This window comes from Chaetomium tenue (assembly GCF_020726465.1).
Source record: "Chaetomium tenue strain MPI-SDFR-AT-0079 chromosome Unknown F5144scaffold_6, whole genome shotgun sequence".
Classification (NCBI taxonomy): domain Eukaryota; kingdom Fungi; phylum Ascomycota; class Sordariomycetes; order Sordariales; family Chaetomiaceae; genus Chaetomium; species Chaetomium tenue.
Genome location: NW_027117334.1, coordinates 547,697 through 568,944, shown reverse-complemented (window position 1 = coordinate 568,944; position 21,248 = coordinate 547,697). Strand labels below are relative to the sequence as shown.

The following is a 21,248-nucleotide window of genomic DNA, read 5'->3' as shown; positions in this document are numbered from 1 at the left end:
ATTCGGCGTTCAAATCGTCTCCTCCGGATCTCCGGGATTGTGGACGACCGTCCAACGAGAGAGTGGTTTCCTAATCGGGTTACACCCTGGTCCATTCTACCGATCAGGGCACGTGCAGGGGTCGATCCAGGACTCGTGAAGAAAGAAGAATGTGAAGAAAATGAAGCGGGTTGAAGGTGTCGGAATTTGCGGCGTTAACATTAGCCTGGGTCCGGCCCTCTAATTAGCCCCGGGTCTTGGAGCTGTTTTTTTCATTACCACCTAAGTACCAACCATTCTCAAGTTCTCAACCGCAAGCACGGAGCCTTTTTGGGCTAGGCGTGAGACCGAAGACGGCCCAGAACCCAAAGCCCTTTTAATTACCTAAGTATTCTATCGTATATCAAAATCCACGCGGCAGACCAACAAAGTCTAATCCGACCGGGCGCTCTTCGTCTTCTTGCTCCTCAGCTTCATCATCACGATGACAAGCGTATATGAGGATATGCAAAACAGCGCCGTGATACCAGTCTGTGCGCGGCCAGAGTTAATAAACCGACACACACTTGAGGGGCAGGTACCTAGGCACCAAGTGAGGCCACTTACATCTCTCCAAGCGTGGTACTTTTCATTCAGGTTGAACACCTGCGCATACTCGCCACCCGTCGCATAAGGACAGTACTGGCACGATGCCGTCGAGCTCGCATTCTCCACATACCCGGCATTCGATACAAGAAAGTCCGCCATGTACTCGCCACAAGTCTGACCCGTAGGCGGACTGAACGAAGTGAACTCGTCGGGCTTGCATTGCACTTGGACCTCCCACAGCAGGGTCCCCAGGAGGCCGCCGACGAGGTAGCGGAAGGGGTCGAGGTAGTAGAGCCAATACTTCCAGAAGGCCGGCATGGCTGTGTAGGGCACCACGACGCCGCAGAAGGAGACCAGGCCACAGCCGAGGAGCAGCGGGTTGGAGATGGCTGCGAAGTACTCGTTAGGTGCGTAAGCTGCGATGGCTTGGCCGATGGACGTGTAGAGGAATTCGTAAACTGCGTGCGGAGGTCGCTTGTTAGTAGTGGGTTCGGAGGAATGATGGCCTGGGGGAAAGGGGCTGGTTGACATACAGATCATCTGGAGGTATATGTGACCTGAGACGCGCGCATCTACTGGAAAGCCGGCGGTAAAATACCAGCAGCAGAAGTAGAGGGTCGCGCATAGGATGAGGTAGGGGATCTCGGACACGATCTGGGCGCCGATGAAGGCAACCCAGTGGTAGGTTTTTGACTGTTAGGTCGAATCAGCACTCTATTCAGTTCTCTCCTAGGGTATTCTTGTCCTTGCACAAGTACTGACCTTCTTCTCGCGGGTTTCAAACAGATCGCGGTTGTGCAGGAAGAACGGCTGCATCTGGTTGATGCAACCTGGCGCCACGAAGATGAAGTTGAAGACGGCGAAGACACGCAGTTGGAGATCGAAGGAACCATCTCCGATTTTCCAAAACGTGAAGCCGCTAAACAGGGCTGCGAAAATGTGCAGGTTAACTTTGTTCCAGACGTAGTCCTGCAACCGAATTATTAGTCCCACGTTGTATTTGACTTTTCATGAGCCAAAACTCACAGGCGAGCGCCACAGCTGTAGCATCAGCCGGTACAGAACCATCTTGAACTGGAAACACTTTGGCGATGCGAACTCAGCATTATCTTCCTCTTCGTGGTCGAGGGCGGCGGCATCCTCTTGGGTCAAGGACATGAGCTTCTCGAGCTCTTGCCGACGTTCAGGAGATTGGTTCCACGCGTCAACCCAGTCAATTTTGGCCTCACCCTCTCCTTGGATGACCTCAACGATATGATCGGCCGGGTTGGTGTCTTCTGGGCATCGCGCACCATGGCGTGCAAAATAGTCGAGGACTTTGGCCGAGTTTTTGCCAGCTACGAGAGGTCAGCATGGAGCGGAAGGGAATTTTACGACCAAAATGTACTCACTCTCCCCAAAATAGGCCATACGACCGCCCTTGGCCAAGAGAAGCAGAGCATCAAAAGCCTCAAAAAGAACTGCCGACGGCTGGTGAATCGTACACTATCATGAGAGTCAGGTTAGTAGCCGATCTGTAGAGAGATGCACCGGACGTTGGGAAGAACTGGTCATACAAGAACAGCTTGGCCACCCTCCACGAGGCGTCTCAGGAAGCGCACAATGTTGTAAGCAGACTGTCCGTCAAGACCTGAAGTGGGCTCGTCTAGGAACAGCAGAGTCGGCTTAGCTACGAGCTCAACGCCAAGTGTCACTCGTTTTCGCTGTTCGATGCTAAGACCGGCGCCAGGTACTGCTGCAGGTTAGCATCCATCAAGTGAAAGCGGCAACCACACATACCTCCTATGAGGGCGTCCGAGATGTCGCGCAAGTCCAACAGATCAATGATGTGCTCGACATACGCAAGCTTCTCCGCCTCGGGGACACCGCGTGGCTGGCGCAGGAGAGCCGAGAAGACAAGCGCCTCCTTGACTGTCGAAGTGCCCTCATGCACATCCATCTGCTCGCAGTAGCCCGTCATCCTCTGGAAGCTGATGCCCTGTGGTTTGCCGTCGATCAGGACGGAGCCGTGGATTTCCCCAAAATCTTTTCTTTGGGCAAGGACGTCGAGCAAACTGGACAATGTTAGAGCGCGGGCAGCAAATAAACAAGATATGAACTCACGTCGTCTTTCCTGCTCCAGAACAGCCCATCAGCGCTACAAGGTTTCCTGGCTGGACATAGCCAAACACCTTGTCAAGCAGCTGCTTTTGCTGGCCCTGGTACTTGACAAAGTAGTCCAGGTTATGCCAGCAAAAGGTGGATTGCTTAACCAGCCTGGAAGGAGGAGGAGCCGCCACCAGAGACGTCGCCGATTTCCCCTTCTCCTCTTGAGTGACAGCAACAGCTTCAACATCTTGCTCCGCCTTCTTCTTGTTTCTCAGCCCGCGCTTGTAGAGCAACACCGACGATCCCCCTTCCCCAGCCCGCAGCTCAAACGCCAGTGCCGTGACAGCAATGAAGGCGATCCAAAACCCAATCAAAACCCCAAACCCCCGCCAGATATGCCCCGTCGCATACGAGTACTGCTGCGAGATATACTCATACCCATCAATCACCCCCGTCACATTATCACTCCCCACCACCGTACACCCGCGATGCCCCTCTAGACCATCACCATCATACCCTGGCCCAAACGGCACATACTGCGGCGCAACACACTCCAGCTGCAGCCCAGCAAACTCGTTCGCCATCAACGCCTCAAACGCATACGCGCCCGGGTTAAGGTAAAAGATCCACCGAAACCACGGATGCATGCTCCGAAACGGAATCAAATACCCGCCATACACAAAAAACACCGTCGACAACAACCCCGTCAGCTGCGACGCCATTCCAAACCGCCGACACAGCGCGCCCACCGCCCGAAAAAGCTGCAAAAACGCCAGGTTATTCGCGCAGACCACCACCCAAAACGTAAAAAACCTGCCAGCGTCCATCTGCAGCGCCGCCATGAAATACAGCACCAGCGAGAAAACCGACACCTGCAGCAAAACAACAGGGATATCAGTCAGGGCGTTAGCGACGCAGAAGGCCAGCGGGCGGTAGAAGCCGAAGCGCTTGTGGCGGGCGAGGATGGGGCGGCCCGTGAAGGAGGCGGTGGTTTCCGACATGGCTTCCATGAGGAAGTAGAGCACGGGGAAGAAGAGGGCGCCGGGGCGCAAGAAGAGCGAGGTGCTGGTGGGGGGCAGGTGGTAGAAGAGGCTGCCGCAGACGAGGGCTTGGATGGTGGCGGAGAGGAGCTTGATGGTGAGGGAGAGGCGGTCGCTGAGGATGATTTGGGTTTGTCTGAGGGGGGGAGGGGGGATTAGTTTTGAGGGGAGGGGTGGGATGGTTGACGCGGGGCTGTTTGTACATACCTGATGGTGCAGTTGATGATCTGGTCTCGGAGACCGACGGTATAAGCGCTTCTCTTGCCGTCCACGCGTCTCAGCTTCTTCTCCCTCTGGACCGACGCCTCAAGATCCTCGACTTCGGCCGCAAGGGCCTCAACCGGCTGCTCGGATTTGCGCATCTGCTGACACACTGAACTCTGTTGATATGCTCTCTCAAATTCTTGAGGGGTAGTGGGCACCTTGCCTTCGGCACCGGGAGCGATTACGCGCTCGGTGGTGACGGTGACTGAGGTCAGGAAGTCGGCGACGTTGGCGCCCTTGGGGCATACGAAACCAAGGGATTCAAAGTACCGTTGAGCGGTGCTTGTTGGGCCGTAGTATATGACACAACCATCGGCAAGGACGAGCACTTTGTCGAACTGGTTGTAGATGCCGTTGCCCGCCTGATACATGGTGGCCACGATAGTTCGTCCGCTCTGATCGGCTTCGGCGCGTAGTGTGGCGGCAAATCCTAGAGCTGTCTTGGAGTCGAGGCCACGCGTCGGTTGGTCCCAGAATTGCATTGCTCCCTGCAACGTCTTAGCAGCCGTATAGTGTTACTGGGTGAGTGTGGTACTCACATGGCCGGCCATCATTTCGGCTAAGGATACACGCTTTCTCTCTCCACCAGAGACGCCACGGATGAACTCATTGCCGACTTTGGTTTTCACCGTGTGGCTAATGCCCAGGGAACTTAGAATGTTGTTTTTCGTGTGTTGGACGTACTGCTGTTTCTCTTCCAAGTGCTCCTCCCTCTCCCGGGGCACCTTATTCCGCAAAGCGAACTTGATGGTCTGGTTTACGGTCAAGGCGGGGAAATGTACATCGTCTGGCATTTGGTCAGTTACCTCCATCTATGGTGCAAAAAGTGGAGTACCGGCATGGGAGTACCCTCGGTGTTGAAGGTGATCTGCTGGCGGTACTGCCTCGCCCGTTGACAGTCCATGCTGCCGTACCGCACTTCGCCTTCAACTTCGTCGAAAGATTTGCGGTCGTTGGACAGTACACGGAGGAGAGACGTACAACCAGCACCAGGTCTGCCAAGGACGAGGAGCTAATACGTATGCGTCAATATGAATAATGAATGATTTGCTCTGGCTTTAAGGGGTTTCGCTCACCATTTCACCGGGTTTGACCTGGCCGCTAACCTCGTGCAGAATGGCCTGATACCGCGTCAGTTCCCGAAGCTGGATCACATCTGTATGGCATGTCCATACCCTCTTAGTATGTTCTTTCTTCCGAAAGACATCCAGCAGCTGGCTGGGGTTTACCCATGACAACAAGGTATCACCCAGTGCTTCGCCCGGGGCCGTCACATTGACAGTGACATTCTTGAAAGTGAGAGTTAGTCGTTTCTGGATGGCTTCATCTTTGGGATGTTGTTCGCCCGCGAAGGCATGGTTGACCTCGACGTCTGTCTCGCTAGCTGAAGCATCGAAGGGGGTGTGCCGGGGGGCATCGGCTTCTGCGGACCACGCCATCCCGGGCGAGATTGATCACAGGATCGGGTACGGGAGGCAATGGGCAAACAAGATAGCCACCATTTTGACGAAAAGCTGGACTGTTTCCACCTTTTATACGAATGGGAATCTGCGGCATCCCCAAGAGCGAGATCGTGCTGTGAGGGTTGACATATCCGTATATCCGTATATCCGGCATGCTCCGTATCCGCGAATGATAGCACAAGCACTGCCAGGGGTGAACGATCACCACTCGACCCACTCCTAGTAGGGCTGGGATTGTTTGTGAGATAAAACTCGATTAAAAGTAGAGACTAAGGGTATATGGGAAGCTGGTAGGAGTCCAAATTTGGATCAATCGACAGGAAAGCCTCCATATCGGCGGTTGCAAAGTCAAAGTTCCATCCACCATCTGGAGGCGTGAGGTCAGCATGCTGCTCCACATCCTCATGGCTAAGAATGGCGGATGGCGACATGGCCGCCGGCGAGGCATGGCCGAAGACCATGCTCACATCGGGATATGGCGGCTGCAAGGGGTGCTGCGCCAGGCTGGCCCCAAGATTATTCGTATCCGTCGCGGTATCCACGGCAGGGCTGGGAATCTCGGCACTGGCCCGGAAATCCGGATATACGAAACGAGTGATGCGTTCGAGGTTGTCCGCCAGGTCGTCTGTGTGGACCCGGCTCTTCTGGGTCCTCCCAGGCCTGGACATCATCCGGAGGGCCCGGATCCCCGATCGGATCCAGGGCAGGTTTGAGCGGCCGGTGACCTTATCACCTAGCATATCCAGTGCTAAGACGTGGGATGCGCTCTCAATGAAGAATGCGTGGTATTTGACCTCCTGCACAACCGAGTCAGCACCAGGACGGTCACAGTGTTTGCATTCAGGGGTTCCCTACACGACATAGCATATTTTCCTCGCAGGCACCCACAAGGAAAACAAGACAGTGCCTCGTAGCTTCCAGACAGTACTCGCATGCCTTATCCAACCATGGCGGCGGTGTCGGCAGACCATTACCGTTATTGGCAGGATTGCTGCCGGAGGTTGTGTCCTCCTGGCGCAGTTTAGCGCGCAGCACTAAAAAGGGGCGGAATACCAAGACCAGCGTGTGATGGTACACTGTAGGGGGCTGGTTAGCTGAGAAAACCTTGTTGACGGGCGCAGATTTATTGGACCTCACTGGTCGATATGATGGTCTGGCAGACCCCAAGCTCGCCGGCGCCCGGGTCACCGACCAGGCCAAAGTTGAAATCCTTGCGCTGCTGTTCGGCAAATTGGAGAAGCTCCCGGCGGATCTCGTTGGCAGCTTTCCAAATAGGGGCCAGGGATTTGTGATTCTGGTTGTAGATGTGCGTGGCACACTTGGACATGAGCCGAGCTAGCGTCACGAGGGACTGCAAGAACTTCTGCTCGGCAGGAAGCGGTACTCTCATCTCGGCCTCGGGGAACGAACTTGGACGCCCGAGGCTGAAACAGAGCCAGCTAAAATACGGCGGGATTGTTGTTAGCTGGGGCTGAGATAATCTCTAGACTCTAGAAGGGCGAAGGTCTTACGTCTCCCAGAAAAAGAGGCTCCAGATGGTTACCCTCCGCTGGCGGGTATCTTCGCAAGATTGCGCAGTTCCCGTAACATCTTTGTGAAGGCCGGCGCCTACCGCTTTGCGGACTGCAGTGCCCGCCACCAAAAAGGCCGAGTTAGGCCTTGCTCTTTCGGCGTAAAACTGCGAGTGGGTGGGTGTTGGATAGTCTGGTCAAGTAGGTAGTAACGAGCAGGATAGGGACTTATCATGAGCAATGCTATCTGAACAGCTTGAACGTTGACCATCTCGTCAAATCTGGCCGACCACCTTTTAGCCTTCTGGAACAGGAATTTTGCTACCGCTTCCTCCTCGAGCATGGAAGCACCCATTGCCATAGACAACAGGACGACAATTGTGTCGGGGTTCTCGGATGAGGACATCTCGGACGGCACGTAGAGACGTGCAAGTTGGCGGCGGTACTCGTCCTTGGGCCAGATAGGCATAGTATGCCAGTAAGTGGCAAGGTACCGCTCCAGGAGACGGTCAGCCAATTCTCGATCAACGAGCATAGGTGCTGTGTCGTTGGTCACGCGCCACGACTCGGCGTTATCGGCCAGGTCGCCAAAGTACAGGCTCCGTAGGTTGAAGCGGTCTAGACCGGGTCCCATCTCTTGGACCTCCTTTTGATGGCCCGACACGGGCCTCGTGCCCTCGATCTGGTGGTATATGAAGTTCACGATCGAGAAGTTGGACGACGGGCCATAATACAACTGTAGCAACATGGACGGCGATGCTCGGTGTGTCGCCGCCACACTGTGGTTCTCGAGCGCCCGAGAATCGGAGCCATGATCGTCCTCTTCTGGGGGGCGGCCCAGCTCCGATTCACCACGTCTCTGTTGCACGGGCGCTGGTGGGCTTCTTCTTGCCCTGATGCGTGCCTTGGCACGGTACACGCAATCAACTGCGCGCATCTTGCACCGGCCACAAGGGTCGTCACCATCGCAGCGGATTTTCTTGGTGCGACATTCCTCGCAAGCCTTTGATATTCGCCATTTTGGCGGTTCCATTGTAATTTCACCGCCGTCAGATCGTAGCGGAAACTGAGAAAAGAATGCGCTGTAGCCTCAATATGAACGAACGAGACAATGGTGAAAAGGAAGGCATCGAATGAATGTGCGCAGCGGATCCGCAAGCAAAAGTTTAATTGAGCCCCACATTCTCGACCAGGTTGAAGGCATCAATTCGCTGTCGACAACGCCTCGCGGCTTCTCAATTGGTCTGCATCTCGATTACAACGATTATTTCGTCAATATCTCGTTTCTTCATCCAATCCCAAGCCAGAACCCGACATTTGTGTGACCGAATATGGCCGCAGGCTGCATAGGTGGCGCAGCTTGGTCATCGATAATCGATCAGGCTCGCAAGACCAGCTGAAAGGCACAGGGTGATATGCCCAACGTCGCGCTGCCCGTGCGGGCAACCTGAGCTTCTCCGCCGACAGTCCGTCCAACATCACGCATGACGCATGGAAGAGCGACTGACCACTGTCTGAAGAACCCAGCATCGAGACTTTCTGACATAGTACGCTATAATGGCTGAAGCGATTGCAGCCCTCGGGTTGGCAGCCAACATCCTACAGATGTTGGAATATGGGGGGCAATTTGTCAATGCCGCCTGGAACATCTGGAACTCGCACGGAGAGAACATCGGCGATTTCGCCACTATGCGAGTCCTTTCCAAGGACCTTGAAGACATTTTGCGGACCCTTCAGAACGCGGAACAATCCCCAAACAGCACTCAAGCTTCAAGCGATGCCAACGCGATCCTTCAGCTTTCCAACGAATGCGCCAACATCACAAAGAAAATTCTGGAGGGGCTGCAGCAGCTGAGCGCGTCGGGGACCAGCCGAAAGCGAGCAGTGGTCAAGGCTGCTTTCAAGCAGGTGTGGAACGGCGGCGAGATCAAAGCGCTAGACGCTCAACTAGGAGAGTTTCGGTCGCAGTTGACCCTCAGGCTTTTGGTCTCCTGGAACGAAACCCTAAGGAGGCATGACGGTCTCAGCAAGGCGAAAAGCTCACTGCTCATTCAAGTCCGGACGGGAGCAATAGGCTTACGGGACTACTTGTTTACACGGGAAGTCCCGGAGGTTCTGACGCCTGCCTGCGAGTGTGGTGAGGGACGAGAGACTACCGAACACCTGGTAGTGTGGTGTTTGGCCCCACCGTTGACTCGAAGATGGGAGAGAACTGGAATTCGGACACGACGGGACTTTTACTCAGTTCTACACGGTATCAATCCCACGACTGCACGGCTTGCGAGGAGGATCCTCGACTGGCTGATGGACTCGGGGAGGCTGCCGATGTACAGCTTGGCCAGGAGGCTCGAGCTGGAAACGGCGGCCTGAAGCGCCCCCGTTCGGAGGCCAGGAGGCCTCCTCTCTTTGTATACGTAGACTCACCAGAACGCATCGTTCCTTGATTGTTGGTAGGGGTTTTTCACCCGGCCCGGGAGGGCACGGTTTTCCTGTACACTAAATAGCAGAGGGTCCGGCACGCCCTAGGGCATAGCGGAGTATGAATAATAATAATAATTTGAAGTGGGCCGGTGACGCCACAGTCAGCGCTATTGAATTCTTGAAAGACTAATGGGACAGCATGATACCCCATAGTTCGGTTATTTGTCCACTCGGTTGGGGTTTACAAGTGCTAGATCACGGGCGTGAGTAAGCCTCGCTGCAACACCCCAGCCAGAACGGGCTGAACAGCCCATGTGATGAGTAAGACCCATTTACAACTCGACGAGGCGACTAGTGCAGCATCTCAAACTTGAGCTGCCTAGGATCAATGCTACTTTGTCCAAGCGCCTATTCGGAGGAATGCAGAAACAGAGTCAGCGCCCACACAGCTGCATCGAGTACCATCTTACCATCCATGGGGACACCAGTTTGGCGGAGCCCGAGGGGCTGAACTTATGATTAGAATGTATGACCCAAACAAAAAATGTACTTAAAGTGGACATCCCAACCAAGTCGCAGCTAAGAATCCAGACCAGCACTCCCGTTCAGTTCTTCTCTCGAGACATCAAGTGACAACAAGACAAGATGGTTGGCCTCATGAAGCTTTTCGCCTCCGCGGCTCTTCTTGCCCAGGGTGCTCTGGCCGTTCCGACGGAGCTCGCTAAGAGGGGCGAGGGAATTCATCTCTTCAACTGCCGTCCCTTTGGCGGCGCCGGTGTTCCGCAGACCTGGATTTCCATTGTCGTGGTATGTACCCAAACAGCAAAGCCAGCCCAGAGGGGTTGACGTGGTTGGCATGAGACTTACCCAGCCATAGTACTGCGCCAACGACTCGGACTGCAGCAGCTTGGGCTACAGCCCGCCCTCCAACAACGTCTGCGTCAAGGGGACCTCAACATCGTCCGAGACCTACCACGTCTGGGAGGGCGGCAGCCAGTCGTGCACTTTCCCCACCGGTGTGACCTTCACCTGGAACATCCCGTCTGGCGCCCAGTCGCAGCCTAACTACTCTTCCGTTGGGTACGTTTTCTCTCTTTTAGACCTGATGCCTTTGGATTTAATGTCTGTGGCCGGCTAACCATTCCTGTGCGTTTCATTAGGTCCGGCTCCAATGGCTACAGGAGTTTCGCTGGATACAAGGACGACCATGTCAACGGTGCCAGCTACAACTACCACAGCTGCGAGAAGATCTACTACTACATTTAAGGGTTGGGATGGAGGAGAATCGTGACTTTTGTAAAGAAGGCTCTGCGTCCCTCAACACAGAGAGATTGATGTTTTACCCCTGTGTGGCTTAGCGATAGCTAGGTCCCTTTACGAATGCGGATTCTTGATCTCAAATCCTCTCTGTTGCCGAGTGCTGCTATATACTTCGTTCCTGGCCTGCCTAATGCCTCCGATGCCCTAGCCGCATGCGTGATGCGTCATGGTCGCGGACACTGACAGGCTTTCGTTAATATGTTTCCTCCATCGTGTGTGATTGTTTCTCTCCGATTGCCACAGCGCGCCGCCCCCTTTTGCGTGCATGTATGATTGCTTTCCCTGTGAGTTGCGCTCAAACCTTTGCCGTCAGATTCTTTCACATATTCCGGCTCCCACAAGGCTCAAACAGCTTGTAGTACGTTACAATGGGTCGCTTGCGCAGGGTGCCGAGAATCCCGTTGTCTAGATACCTGGTGGTCAACAGTAGTAGGAGCCGTGAAACGGCTTCCCCGCAGAACTTGCATCAGAGGCAGTATATGGATGGAATATTCACAATCTTCCATAGCATCTTCATCAACGGCCGATATAGACAGGTTAAATAGGGCCAATCGGGACAATTTGAACCCATCATAACTCATAGGCTCTAGCCCCCTCTGTGATCATATCATACTGTGACACGAAGCCATTCTCATGCGCAGCCAGAAAGCAGCCCCACGAGCAGCAGAAAACCCTGGGTCATCAGAGACGTCAACCTCTACCTCTACCCTCTTGGCGACACCATGCTGAGTTTGAACTTCCGGGATGTCCTTGGCGACACTCTGGATAACGTCCAAGAACTCGGGCCGGCCAGCCGCCTCGCTGGCTGTGAGGACGACAAATTCGGAGCCTGAATGGCGTGGATGCTTTTTCGTGAACCCGGCAACGGCAGAAGGTAGGTGGCCCCGGAGTCCATCCCAGAACTTCTCAGGGGTCGTTGCATCAAGCCTGTCTAGTCCATAAGTTGTGTCAATGGAGCCAAGGTAGCTATCCCAGGAGAGTCGATAGAAGCACCTTGCGCCATGAAAAGAGGCGTATACCGAACCGTTGGTAAAGCTACACGGTTGAGTCAATCATAGCTTTGGGGATCAAAGACTGTCAACGGGGCGGCCAACCTTATGAAATACGGCTCTATAAGGTAGCCTCAGCCTCGGCTTTCAACGCAACCACGAGCTGGATCAAAACGGCCACGGCGTCGGTGGCAGGGAACCCCAGGCTGCGTTTGACGAACCGCCACAGCCTCAGTGACGAACCGACACGGCCGAAGCGCCCCGGCCAGTACGGCGTCGCGGGCTCCCGGACCAGCCGCGCCATGCGTGCCGTGTACTCGGGGCTGGCGCGGACCTTGGCCAGGTTGGCTACCTACAGTCCCGTTTTTGAAGTTAGCGACGGCAGTCCTGGGGGGGTAATGCCAGACGATATCTCAAGTTCCATATGATGCGGAGTTATGCACCCGTGCAACGAACGACGGCCTCGCTTACCCGTAGGACTGCCCGAGGTCAAACCCAACGGCAATTTCGGCTGCATGTTGCTGGCAGAGCGCCAGGGTGGAGGTGGATAAAAGGGCGACCACAAACACCGCAAGCCAACGGAAGGGCCTGCGTCGGTTGCGCGCCCTCGTACCCATGGTGTGACGTTTTTGATTGGTGTCCCTGTGAGTTCGTCCAGTCGCCAGCAGGGTGTGGGTTTGAGAAAGGGGGGAGGTACATGTACCCAGGTACACCACATGACTGCCCGCAACGCCCGGTCGCACTTGTGACTTAACCCCGTTTGGCGAGGGCAGCGACATACTCGAGTTGATTACCCGATGTAGATGCAGTGACCTGATGGGGTGCCGGAGCTCGCCCGGCGTGGTTGAGGCGGCCGAGCCTGACCGGAGCCAGCAGAGAGTGAACTCTTATTCACCATGGTAATACGATGTCACTTGTTTATATTTTCTCTCCCCGATAAGGTTGAACTCCACAGAGACCCCACAGAGTTCGCCAGGTTAGCATGTTAATAGATAGAAGCTGTTCCACTTTAACTGGACCTGCTGAGTAGTACATGTAACTCTTTCGGGGTACCTATGTGTATAGATGTATAGTACTAGACCACCTGATCAAGCAACGGTCTTTACTATTAATGGACATCAAAGCTTGTAGCCGCATATATATCGCGCTAACCGCCAAAAGGTTGGTACTTAGAACGCCCGGGTTGGCAGGAGGAAGCAAAAAGCGCAAGGTCAGAAGTTACAAAACCCGCCGACCGCGCAAACGATCATTGTTGCCAACTTGCTCACGCATTCACAGGTTCCATGCCCCGAGCCGAATTCCGTCAGCCCGGCATCTGTAACTCACCGTCTTATGCTTTTTGAAGTTTTGTGGCGCTTGAAATGGGATGTGTTTGGAGTGATGGAAGGCTGAGAGGACAGCTCGAAGAGGGGAGATCGGCACACGCGCACAGAAAGGGGGCTATGTTAATGTACGACGCCGCCCAATAGAACTCTATGCCAGCTACCCAATTACCTTTTCTCTGATTGTAATAGAAACACTCAACCAGTGCACCAGGTTCATCAGATTGGGAAATGTGTGCGAGACCGCCTGTTGGACCCGAAGCCTGTCGGCAAGGCGGTCAGATTCTGGATTGTGCTGGCTTTGGTGGTTATGCATTTTGATGTGTACCCAACTTCATTATGCCCGCATTCGCAAAGAACGAGCCCACTGAAGCGGTAACTATATGATGAGATCTAGAAAGTACCTACCTTATGTTAAATAGGGGGGGTCTGTGACCATAACAATATTCAAAACGACGAATGGGGCTGGAAACCCGGAGTCGTGAGAATCAAATGGGATGACAACATCGATCAAGGAGTCAAAGAGCACGGTCCTGGAGACGACTCAGAGGGGTGTGCGGCAAATTGCCTTGATTAATTTGTACAACGGCTGCAGTCAGCATCTCGGTCACTCTTCTGCTTTGCCTGTTAATATCATTCATCGCTGGGGTTACACGCACCGGTCGGACCTCTTGCGCGGTTCACGCTTCTCAGCCCAAGCGGGTCATCTCGACAAGAGAGAGGGAGAGAGGAGTTCCTCATTGACAAGGCTGTGGCTCAGAGTGAAAGTTACATCTCCAGGGGTCTTCTCAGAATGTTTGCCCAAATTGATCGGCATTGATCGCCGACTGAGCTGAGCCAACCGCCAGCAACCCAGTCACCGAGCTTCAAGGTTGAGATTGAGTAAGAGAGCCAAAAAGTGACAGCTTGTCCTGGACGGACGCTCTCCCTGAGGGCAGCCATCGTGTATAAAAGGACCAAGCTCCCCCATCCCATCAACCCACCCAGCACCATCCACCAACCCGCCAGACACACAACAACCAAACCAACACAAACCAAAACAGCCCACCCTTCTTCCTTCAAACTCCCCCCAAAAAAACCACCCACAATGCACTCCCCCCTCCACCTCCTCACCCTCCTCACCACCCTCACCCTCACCCTCGCCACTCCCACCACCAGCCAACACGGCGCCTCCCTCCCCGAGCAAGCCCTCACCGACAACGCCATCTCCGCCGGCGCCGGCGCCAACGAGTCCGACATCCCGCAGCCCGGCGGCGGTCTCAGCATCAACGCGCTGTACTGCCCGATCGACTTCCCGCGGTACTGCCCGTTCGGCTTCTGCTGCCGCACGAGCAAGTGCTGCGGGCTGGAGTGTTGTACCGAGGCGGCGACGTTTTGTTCGGGGGGGCGGTGCTATCGCTAGGTTACCTACCTAGGTACCTATGTGGGCTGGGGTGATAATGCTAGAGATGCCTGAGAAGGTGAGGTGGACTGTTTTGTTGTGTTCTGTGTTTGGGTTGTGGCTGACTGGTTCGATAGAGCGAGCTGGGTCGCGGTTTCGTAGTTGTTGGGATGGGACTGCTCAATGACGCTCGTTCCTTCAAGAGGCTCCCGGTCTGGTTCACTGCTGGGAGCATGGAAATGGAACGTTGCTGCTGTCGGGGCACACTGGGAAATAGGCAGGGTTTCATGTTATGAAAGTTGCTTTTACCAGATCAATCCATTCTTTTTACATCTGCTAGTACCCAAACGTATGACTATGGAACTGAATCAAGCTTTCAGGTTAGTGAAAGGACGTCGTATACTGTGTGCTTTGCATTGTCGTAATATTGTCTTGTATTTGGGCCCCACAGCATCGTTGGGGTTTGCCGCTTCGTAAATGTTGAGAGACTAGCGGGTTACAAGAACTCGGATGGGGCATCGATGCAGGGGGGTGAACAAGCTGGGTTAATCACATTTGTTAGTGTTTTATGGAATCCATGAACGCTGGAACACGCCCCGGTGTTGCGCTTCTTTAGAAACTGTTCTATAATACATGCCTACAAATTATAGTCCACAGCCGTTTAGTGTGTCAAATTTAGCATAATCGACCCCACAATACCATCGTTTACCGCTCCACGCTCTTATCCCCCTTCTCCGCCGTCGTCTGCTTTTCCCACATGGAATGATAGCGCCCCCCGAGAGCAAGCAGCTCCGTGTGTGTCCCACGCTCGACGACGTTCCCCTTATGGAGCACGACAATCTGGTCCGAGCTCGTGATGGTCGACAGGCGGTGGGCAATCGTAACCGTAGTGCGGCCATACGTGACCCGCTCCAGGGCGTCCTGGATCAGCCGCTCGGTGTGCGAGTCCAGCGACGCCGTGGCCTCGTCCAGGAGCAAGATGGGCGCATCCTTGAGGATGGCGCGGGCGATGGCAACGCGCTGCCGCTCGCCGCCCGACAGCTTCAGGCCGCGCTCCCCGACCATGGTTGCGTATTGGTCCGGGAAGTCCATGATGCGGTCGTGGATGTTGGCCGCCTTGCAGGCCTCGTACACGTCGGCTTCGGTGGCGTTCGGGCTGGCATAGAGCAGGTTGTACATGATGGTCGCGTTGAACAGCACCGTATCCTGGGGCACCACGCCGATGCTCCTCCGGAGACTGTCGAGCGTCAGGTCCCGGATGTCATGCCCATCGACGGTGACAGCGCCGTTGTCCACGTCGTAGAAACGGAATAGGAGCTTGAGGCATGTCGACTTTCCACTGCCCGACTCGCCAACGATGGCCGTCTTGGTGCCCGGGGCCACCTTGAAGCTGATGCCGTCGATGGCGGGCTTGTTCTGGCCGGCCTTGCCTTGGTAGGCAAACTTGACGTCACGGAATTCCACCTCTCCCCGAGGGTTGGTCAGCTTGGCAGCGCCGGGCTTCTCAACGACCCCGGAAGTCTCTTTGAACAAATCCAACATGCGCTCTGCTTCGATCAAGTTGTTCTGAAGCATGGTGTAGTAGGTGCCGAAAAAGTTCAGAGGAGCCTGGAGCTGTGAGAAATAGACAATCAGGCTCACAAACTCGGCCACGGTTTGCTGGCCCTTGGAGATCTTGTAGGCCGATACGGCGACGAGCAGAGCCGTCCCCACGGAGAAGATGGAGCTCTGTGTGAGGTTCAGACCGTTCAGCGACAACTGCACCAGGCGCTCGGCCTTTTGGTAGATGAGCACTTGGCCGCGGAAACGCTCCGTCTCGGGGCCAACGGCGCAGTTGTGCTGCACCGTCTCGTAGGCCATGATGGCATCCGTCTTGACGGCATCCATCTCGCGCGATTTCGTGGCCATGTCCCGGCGCTGGCGGCCGCGGTACTTGGCCATATAGATGGTCAAAAAGATGTACGACCACATGATGAAAAAGACGATGATGGTGTAAAAGGCATCGTACTTGACGAAAAACAGGACGCCGGCGACAAAGATGTCGAAGACCATGGGGAAGACCTGAAAGACAAAATTCTCGAGGAAGGTGTTCATGGCGGCGCCACGGCTGAGGGCGCTAGTGACCTCACCGATCTTCTTGCTGAGATGGAAGTCGAGAGAGAGGCCGAGTACGTGCTCGAAGGCGGCGCACGAGAGCCGGCGGAAGAGCGACTGCGAGACGGGAATCCACAAGACGGAGCGGGCGGCGCCGATGACGCCTTGATTACCTTGTAAGGCGCGGTAGACGACGTACAGGATCATGTCTCGGTACGGGATGCGGCCGTACCCCAGGGACTCGACCAAGGACCCAAGCTGTAAAGGAACCATAATGTTCACAATGCGCTGGCAGATCAGCAGGATCAAGCAGACCACGACAGTGGCCTGGTACACAACAGAATCCTTGGGCCACAGGTAAGGGAAAAGGACGCGGAAACCGGCGATGTAGTCGAGCCATCCTGAGCTTTGGGGGTCACGCGGCTTCCCGCCTTTGCCCCTTGGCGCTGCGTGGCCGTTGCCATTTTCCAGTAGGCCCTGGCGCTCGCCGGTGGTCGAGCTCAACCGAGATGATCGCAGGGCATAGTGGCGACGTACCACAAAAGCTATCATGACGACAAAAGTGGCGATTCTGGCTATGCCCAGGCCGAGCAGGGCGTCGCGTAGCTTCGGCTGCACCTTGATATAGCGTTGTTGGGTACCAAACAGGGCTATGATGACGCCCTCGAGCATTGCGCCAGCGACCCAGGAGTGGCAATTGGAGGCGGTGGGCGACCATGGTCCGTCGGGGTTCGGTAAGAGGCCAGCGAGGAACAAGAGCAGCAGGCCGACATGGGCAGCGAGGTAGCCACTATAGGGGAAGTTTGAATGGGGTTGTGTCCCTACAACGGCATCCCGAACAACGAGAATGATGGAGGCGAGTAGCAAGAGGCTGAGAAGGAATTGGCTAGCCCAGATCAGGCGGGCATAGAAGCGCCGGATAACGGGTGCTTCCTTATCATCTGAGTCGTCATCGGCATCATGGTCGTGATCGTGGTCGCCATTGGCTCGTCGCTGTCGTTTGCGGTAGTAATAAACAGATTGCGACGCGAATAAAACCACAAATAGCCCGCATGGGTAGAGGTAGAAGGCTACCTCAAGTCCCAATTGAACTCCAGCCATGGCCCTGCGATTAATGGCGAACTAAATTTATCGATTGTCGGGGAGTTGGGACATCGCATCGCCACCATCGCAGCATCGCAGCATCACTTCCGAAGTCGTCGAACGCGAGCGGCCAGGCAAGAATGCATGCGCGTCGTCACGTGCGAGATCGGCAAGGATCGCTGCCAAGGAAAGCCTCCAAGTTTCTGGACTGCAAAGACAATCTGAGCCGCATTCTGAAGTCTTAGCTAAAAAGCTTACCACCGACTAACTTCCCATTCTAACGCAGGAAGGTAATCGACTACGAAAACGAAGGGTTTTACTTTGCGGGATTCGAACCCGCACTCTTCAAGAAGCGGAATGTCCCCATCGTGAAAATGTAGAGCCGGCCGAGAGGGGAGGTGGTCCTTCCGGGGTCTTTCCTAATCGGTTATGTTCCGTCTCTTCCGGGGGCTGGCCCGCAGTTGCCGAGAGTGCAAAGGCCCAGGCTTGTCACTTCCCTCACTGGCCCACGAACCCGGTTACGTGGTAATGTCTATCGTAGACATTGCTCTATTTTGGGACTTGATTGTTCCGCGCGGCATATCGGCATGCACCAATTCGTTTGGCCTCACCTGACGGCAAATGTGCCACAACAACCGCGGGAGGCGCCAGAAAGTCAGAAAGAAAGTGACAGTTCGACGGCTTGTTGCATTTTAACCTATAGGACCAGGCACCAAACAAACAGCGTGTCTTGCACAAACTTCAACCAATATGAATGCCCCCGTTTGCACCTAGAGGATCCTCTAGCTGGAGAATCGCGACAGAGGTACGCGGAACTACCCACCGTTGCATCGACGGCGAACTTAGAACACGGCCATCGCATGGTCATTGCCTCGCCACATCAACCTGCGGCTCATCGCTGGAGCTGAGGTCGGCGAAGGTCCCGAAGAAACGGCTTCTGTGTTTCCGCCGTTGCGGCGGTGGGAACATGATTTAAAGCGCTATCCTAAAATTGCCTGGCTCGCTTGCTAGGATAAATTGAGGGCCCTTGCTACGGTCCGATGCGCCCGGCTCTTTGCCTATTAAGGGACCACGGCAACCAAATCGCACCAGCGCCGAACTTCCAGTTTGAGCCTCCGTACCGAGCTTGCTTGGACAGGGAGAAGAGTGTATTGATCTGGCATATAAATACTTGGCACCCATTTACTTGGCGGTGCCTGATCATCTTGTCTCTGTTCACTACCTATCTACCTATTCCTGGGGGACCCTGTGTATTTTGCATTGAATCTTAAAAGCGTGCAGCAATCATTCGCAACCATGTTCAAGACAGCCCTCCTTGCCTCGGCTGTCGCCATCCTCCCTTTCACCGCCGCCCAGGTGTCCAACGATTTCGAGAGCGGATGGGACCAGACCGCATGGCCCATCTACGCCCCCGACTGCAACCAGGGCGGTAAGGTGTCCCTCGATAGCACCACCGCCCACAGTGGGAAAAACTCTATCCGCGTGGATGGCGCCGGTGGTTACTGCGGGCATGTTTTCTTTGGCACAAACAAGGTCCCCAGCGGCGACTTTTACGTCAGGACTTATCTGTAAGTTGGGCAGTAACGAAGGCTACCGAGGACCGACCATTGCCTCGTGATAGTCAACGCGTAAAAGAAATGCATGACTAATATTATCTACTTCTTATAGCAAAGCGTCCAAGGCCCTAACCTCCTCGCACGTTTCCTTTATCACTATGCCTGACCCAGCCCAGGGTACCAACAAGCATCTCCGTATTGGCGGCCAGAACTCGATCCTGATGTACAACCGCGAGTCCGACGACGCCACCCTCCCTGACCTCTCGCCCCAGGGCGTCGCCGCTTCGACCGCCCTGCCCACCGGCAGCTGGCAGTGCTTCGAGTACCACGTCGGCAGCGACGGCTCCATCGAGACGTGGCTCAACGGCCAGGCCATCGCCGGCCTGACCAGCATCCCGGGCCAGAGCAACCCCAACGCCGGCCAGTGGCAACGCAGCAGCATCAAGCCCAAGCCCTCGGCCGTCTACTTCGGCTGGGAGTCGTACGGCGGCGACACCAACACCTTCTGGTACGACGATATCGTCATCAGCTCGTCACGTGTCGGGTGCTCCGGCGGTACCAATTCCCCGGCGTCGACGACCCTCGCCACGTCCACGCGGGCCCCTTCGTCGTCCACCACCACCAGCCCTGCGCCGGCTACCTCCACCACGAGCAGCGGCTGCGCGGCCGCTCAATGGTCGCAATGCGGCGGCATCGGCGTAAGTACTCTTAAATCGGGTTCTTAAATAAGACGAGGTTACTAACACAACATCAGTTCAACGGCTGCACGACGTGTGCTTCCCCGTACACTTGCAAGTTCTCAAATGACTACTACTCGCAGTGCCTGTAAGGAACCGGCGAGCCGGTTATCAGCGTCTGCTGCGTCTCTGTATATAGATCTTCCCATTCTTGTCCATACTTGATGCCCTGTTAGTACATAACAGCACTGGGCCACGTTTGTCAATACAATGGTATATTAACTGCCCGCTATCCGTTACTGGAAGGATGTTGCGTTGCTAGCGTAGTTGGCCGAGTGTCGCTGAGGCCTCTTCTAGGCTCCCGATAAACGTGCCTCTTTTCAAATCGGGTAGTGGTGGGATTCGAGTTCCATTTGGGAAACTGGTGTAAGGGTGTTTGCATCATGCTGCAGAGGTGTCGTGGGCTTGTGGCAGCGTCCCGTTTCCTATAAAGGTGGCATTTCCAAGCGGATACATCCATTGGTAGGAATAATTATAAAATTTGAGTCCCTACTTGCACGCTGATTAGAAATTACCAGCCTCGGTGCCTTCTGAGATTATAGGACCTCAGGGATGCAATTCGGTTAGGTAGATAAGAAACGACATAGGATCGAGAAATTTATATCGACTGAGTAATTATAACTCAGAAGACGGTGTCAGCATGGTAACGTACGCACCTTGGAGGGTTGATACTATCTGCCTTGTCGTAGGGGGTATTAAAAAAGAAGAGATCGTTAGGTAGATAACGGGTTAGCAAGAGTTTCGATCCATTATACCCGAAGGGGCAACCGAGTCAGAGCAAAGCCCATTGGAGCTTCTTCTCCGCTCTTCTCCTAGATCTCCCAAACCACGTCCAGTTCCATGGAGACCCGACCGCTCCAGCCACCACCACCACACAGGCCATATTATGTAAACACCGCTTGAAGGATGATAAGTTGGAGTGAAAATTAAGCCTAGACAAAGACCGGTAAGGTAGTTCACATACATAACGCGGCAAGGCAAACAGGTTGAGATGGGGAGTCGAGCGAGAATAGTATTTTGATAATGAAAAGGGGGGGGGGTTAAAAACGGTATTCTCTGTATTTACCTAGTTGCATTTCGCGAGCAGTTTTAACTACACCCTTATAGCTTGAGATTAGTGTTGGAATGGGTAGATTATGTTAGCATGAAAATGATCAGATTGCATATCATTATTCGCACCTGCGGCCCAACGCCCACCGATCCTATAGTGGACGACCGCAGCTATCTCCAAGCCACTTCCAACAACCAGCCGTTGGTAGAAGGCACTTCAAGACATGCGCTGGACAAGGCCGAGAGAGCGCCTACCTTGAGCAATCAGGTACTTTGGGGGTTCGACCCAAGCCGCTTGGCAGCCTGGTTCTTCCGGTCCAGTCCCTTCAGCTGATCGCCAACAGCTCTTCCCTTCGAGGGAG

The 21,248-nt window shown here is 54.8% G+C and overlaps 7 protein-coding genes across 7 annotated transcripts; 3 read left to right on the top strand and 4 right to left on the bottom strand.

The window, feature by feature from the left end:
• Window positions 1–166: 166 nt before the first annotated feature.
• F5144DRAFT_336290 (ABC-2 type transporter-domain-containing protein) lies at window positions 167–5,603 on the bottom strand. The gene is made up of 14 exons (XM_066784177.1): window positions 5,135–5,603; window positions 5,036–5,080; window positions 4,809–4,971; window positions 4,499–4,746; window positions 3,903–4,447; window positions 2,671–3,831; window positions 2,347–2,621; window positions 2,124–2,299; window positions 1,959–2,052; window positions 1,594–1,904; window positions 1,330–1,536; window positions 1,101–1,260; window positions 586–1,025; window positions 167–510 (listed from the first exon to the last, which is right to left on the bottom strand). Exons 1-14 carry the CDS (start codon window positions 5,396–5,398, stop codon window positions 412–414), a joined length of 4,188 nt encoding a protein of 1,395 aa, XP_066639419.1. The 5' UTR covers window positions 5,399–5,603; the 3' UTR covers window positions 167–411.
• F5144DRAFT_336295 (fungal-specific transcription factor domain-containing protein) lies at window positions 5,291–8,109 on the bottom strand. Its single transcript, XM_066784178.1, has 5 exons — window positions 7,166–8,109; window positions 6,934–7,106; window positions 6,560–6,861; window positions 6,278–6,498; window positions 5,291–6,219 (listed from the first exon to the last, which is right to left on the bottom strand). Exons 1-5 carry the CDS (start codon window positions 7,964–7,966, stop codon window positions 5,692–5,694), a joined length of 2,025 nt encoding a protein of 674 aa, XP_066639418.1. The 5' UTR covers window positions 7,967–8,109; the 3' UTR covers window positions 5,291–5,691.
• Window positions 8,110–9,892: 1,783 nt separating this feature from the next.
• F5144DRAFT_517088 (uncharacterized protein) lies at window positions 9,893–10,741 on the top strand. The gene is made up of 3 exons (XM_066786633.1): window positions 9,893–10,161; window positions 10,232–10,434; window positions 10,515–10,741. Exons 1-3 carry the CDS (start codon window positions 10,000–10,002, stop codon window positions 10,618–10,620), a joined length of 471 nt encoding a protein of 156 aa, XP_066639417.1. The 5' UTR covers window positions 9,893–9,999; the 3' UTR covers window positions 10,621–10,741.
• A 1,043-nt stretch (window positions 10,742–11,784) lies between these two features.
• On the bottom strand, window positions 11,785–12,280 carry F5144DRAFT_605232 (uncharacterized protein; the record flags this gene model as incomplete). The annotated part of the gene is made up of 2 exons (XM_066791412.1): window positions 11,785–11,986; window positions 12,135–12,280. 2 exons carry the CDS (start codon window positions 12,278–12,280, stop codon window positions 11,785–11,787), a joined length of 348 nt encoding a protein of 115 aa, XP_066639416.1.
• A 1,655-nt stretch (window positions 12,281–13,935) lies between these two features.
• F5144DRAFT_581184 (uncharacterized protein) lies at window positions 13,936–14,686 on the top strand. Its single transcript, XM_066789418.1, has 2 exons — window positions 13,936–14,445; window positions 14,504–14,686. The coding sequence occupies exon 1, from the start codon at window positions 14,073–14,075 to the stop codon at window positions 14,385–14,387; it is 315 nt and encodes a 104-aa protein (XP_066639415.1). The 5' UTR covers window positions 13,936–14,072; the 3' UTR covers window positions 14,388–14,445; window positions 14,504–14,686.
• Window positions 14,687–14,906: 220 nt separating this feature from the next.
• On the bottom strand, window positions 14,907–17,800 carry F5144DRAFT_581183 (P-loop containing nucleoside triphosphate hydrolase protein). The gene has a single exon (XM_066789417.1). It carries the CDS (start codon window positions 17,559–17,561, stop codon window positions 15,072–15,074), a length of 2,490 nt encoding a protein of 829 aa, XP_066639414.1. The 5' UTR covers window positions 17,562–17,800; the 3' UTR covers window positions 14,907–15,071.
• Window positions 17,801–18,839: 1,039 nt separating this feature from the next.
• Window positions 18,840–19,824, top strand: F5144DRAFT_495618 (uncharacterized protein; the record flags this gene model as incomplete). The annotated part of the gene is made up of 2 exons (XM_066786111.1): window positions 18,840–19,111; window positions 19,212–19,824. 2 exons carry the CDS (start codon window positions 18,840–18,842, stop codon window positions 19,822–19,824), a joined length of 885 nt encoding a protein of 294 aa, XP_066639413.1.
• Between the last annotated feature and the right edge of the window lie 1,424 nt (window positions 19,825–21,248).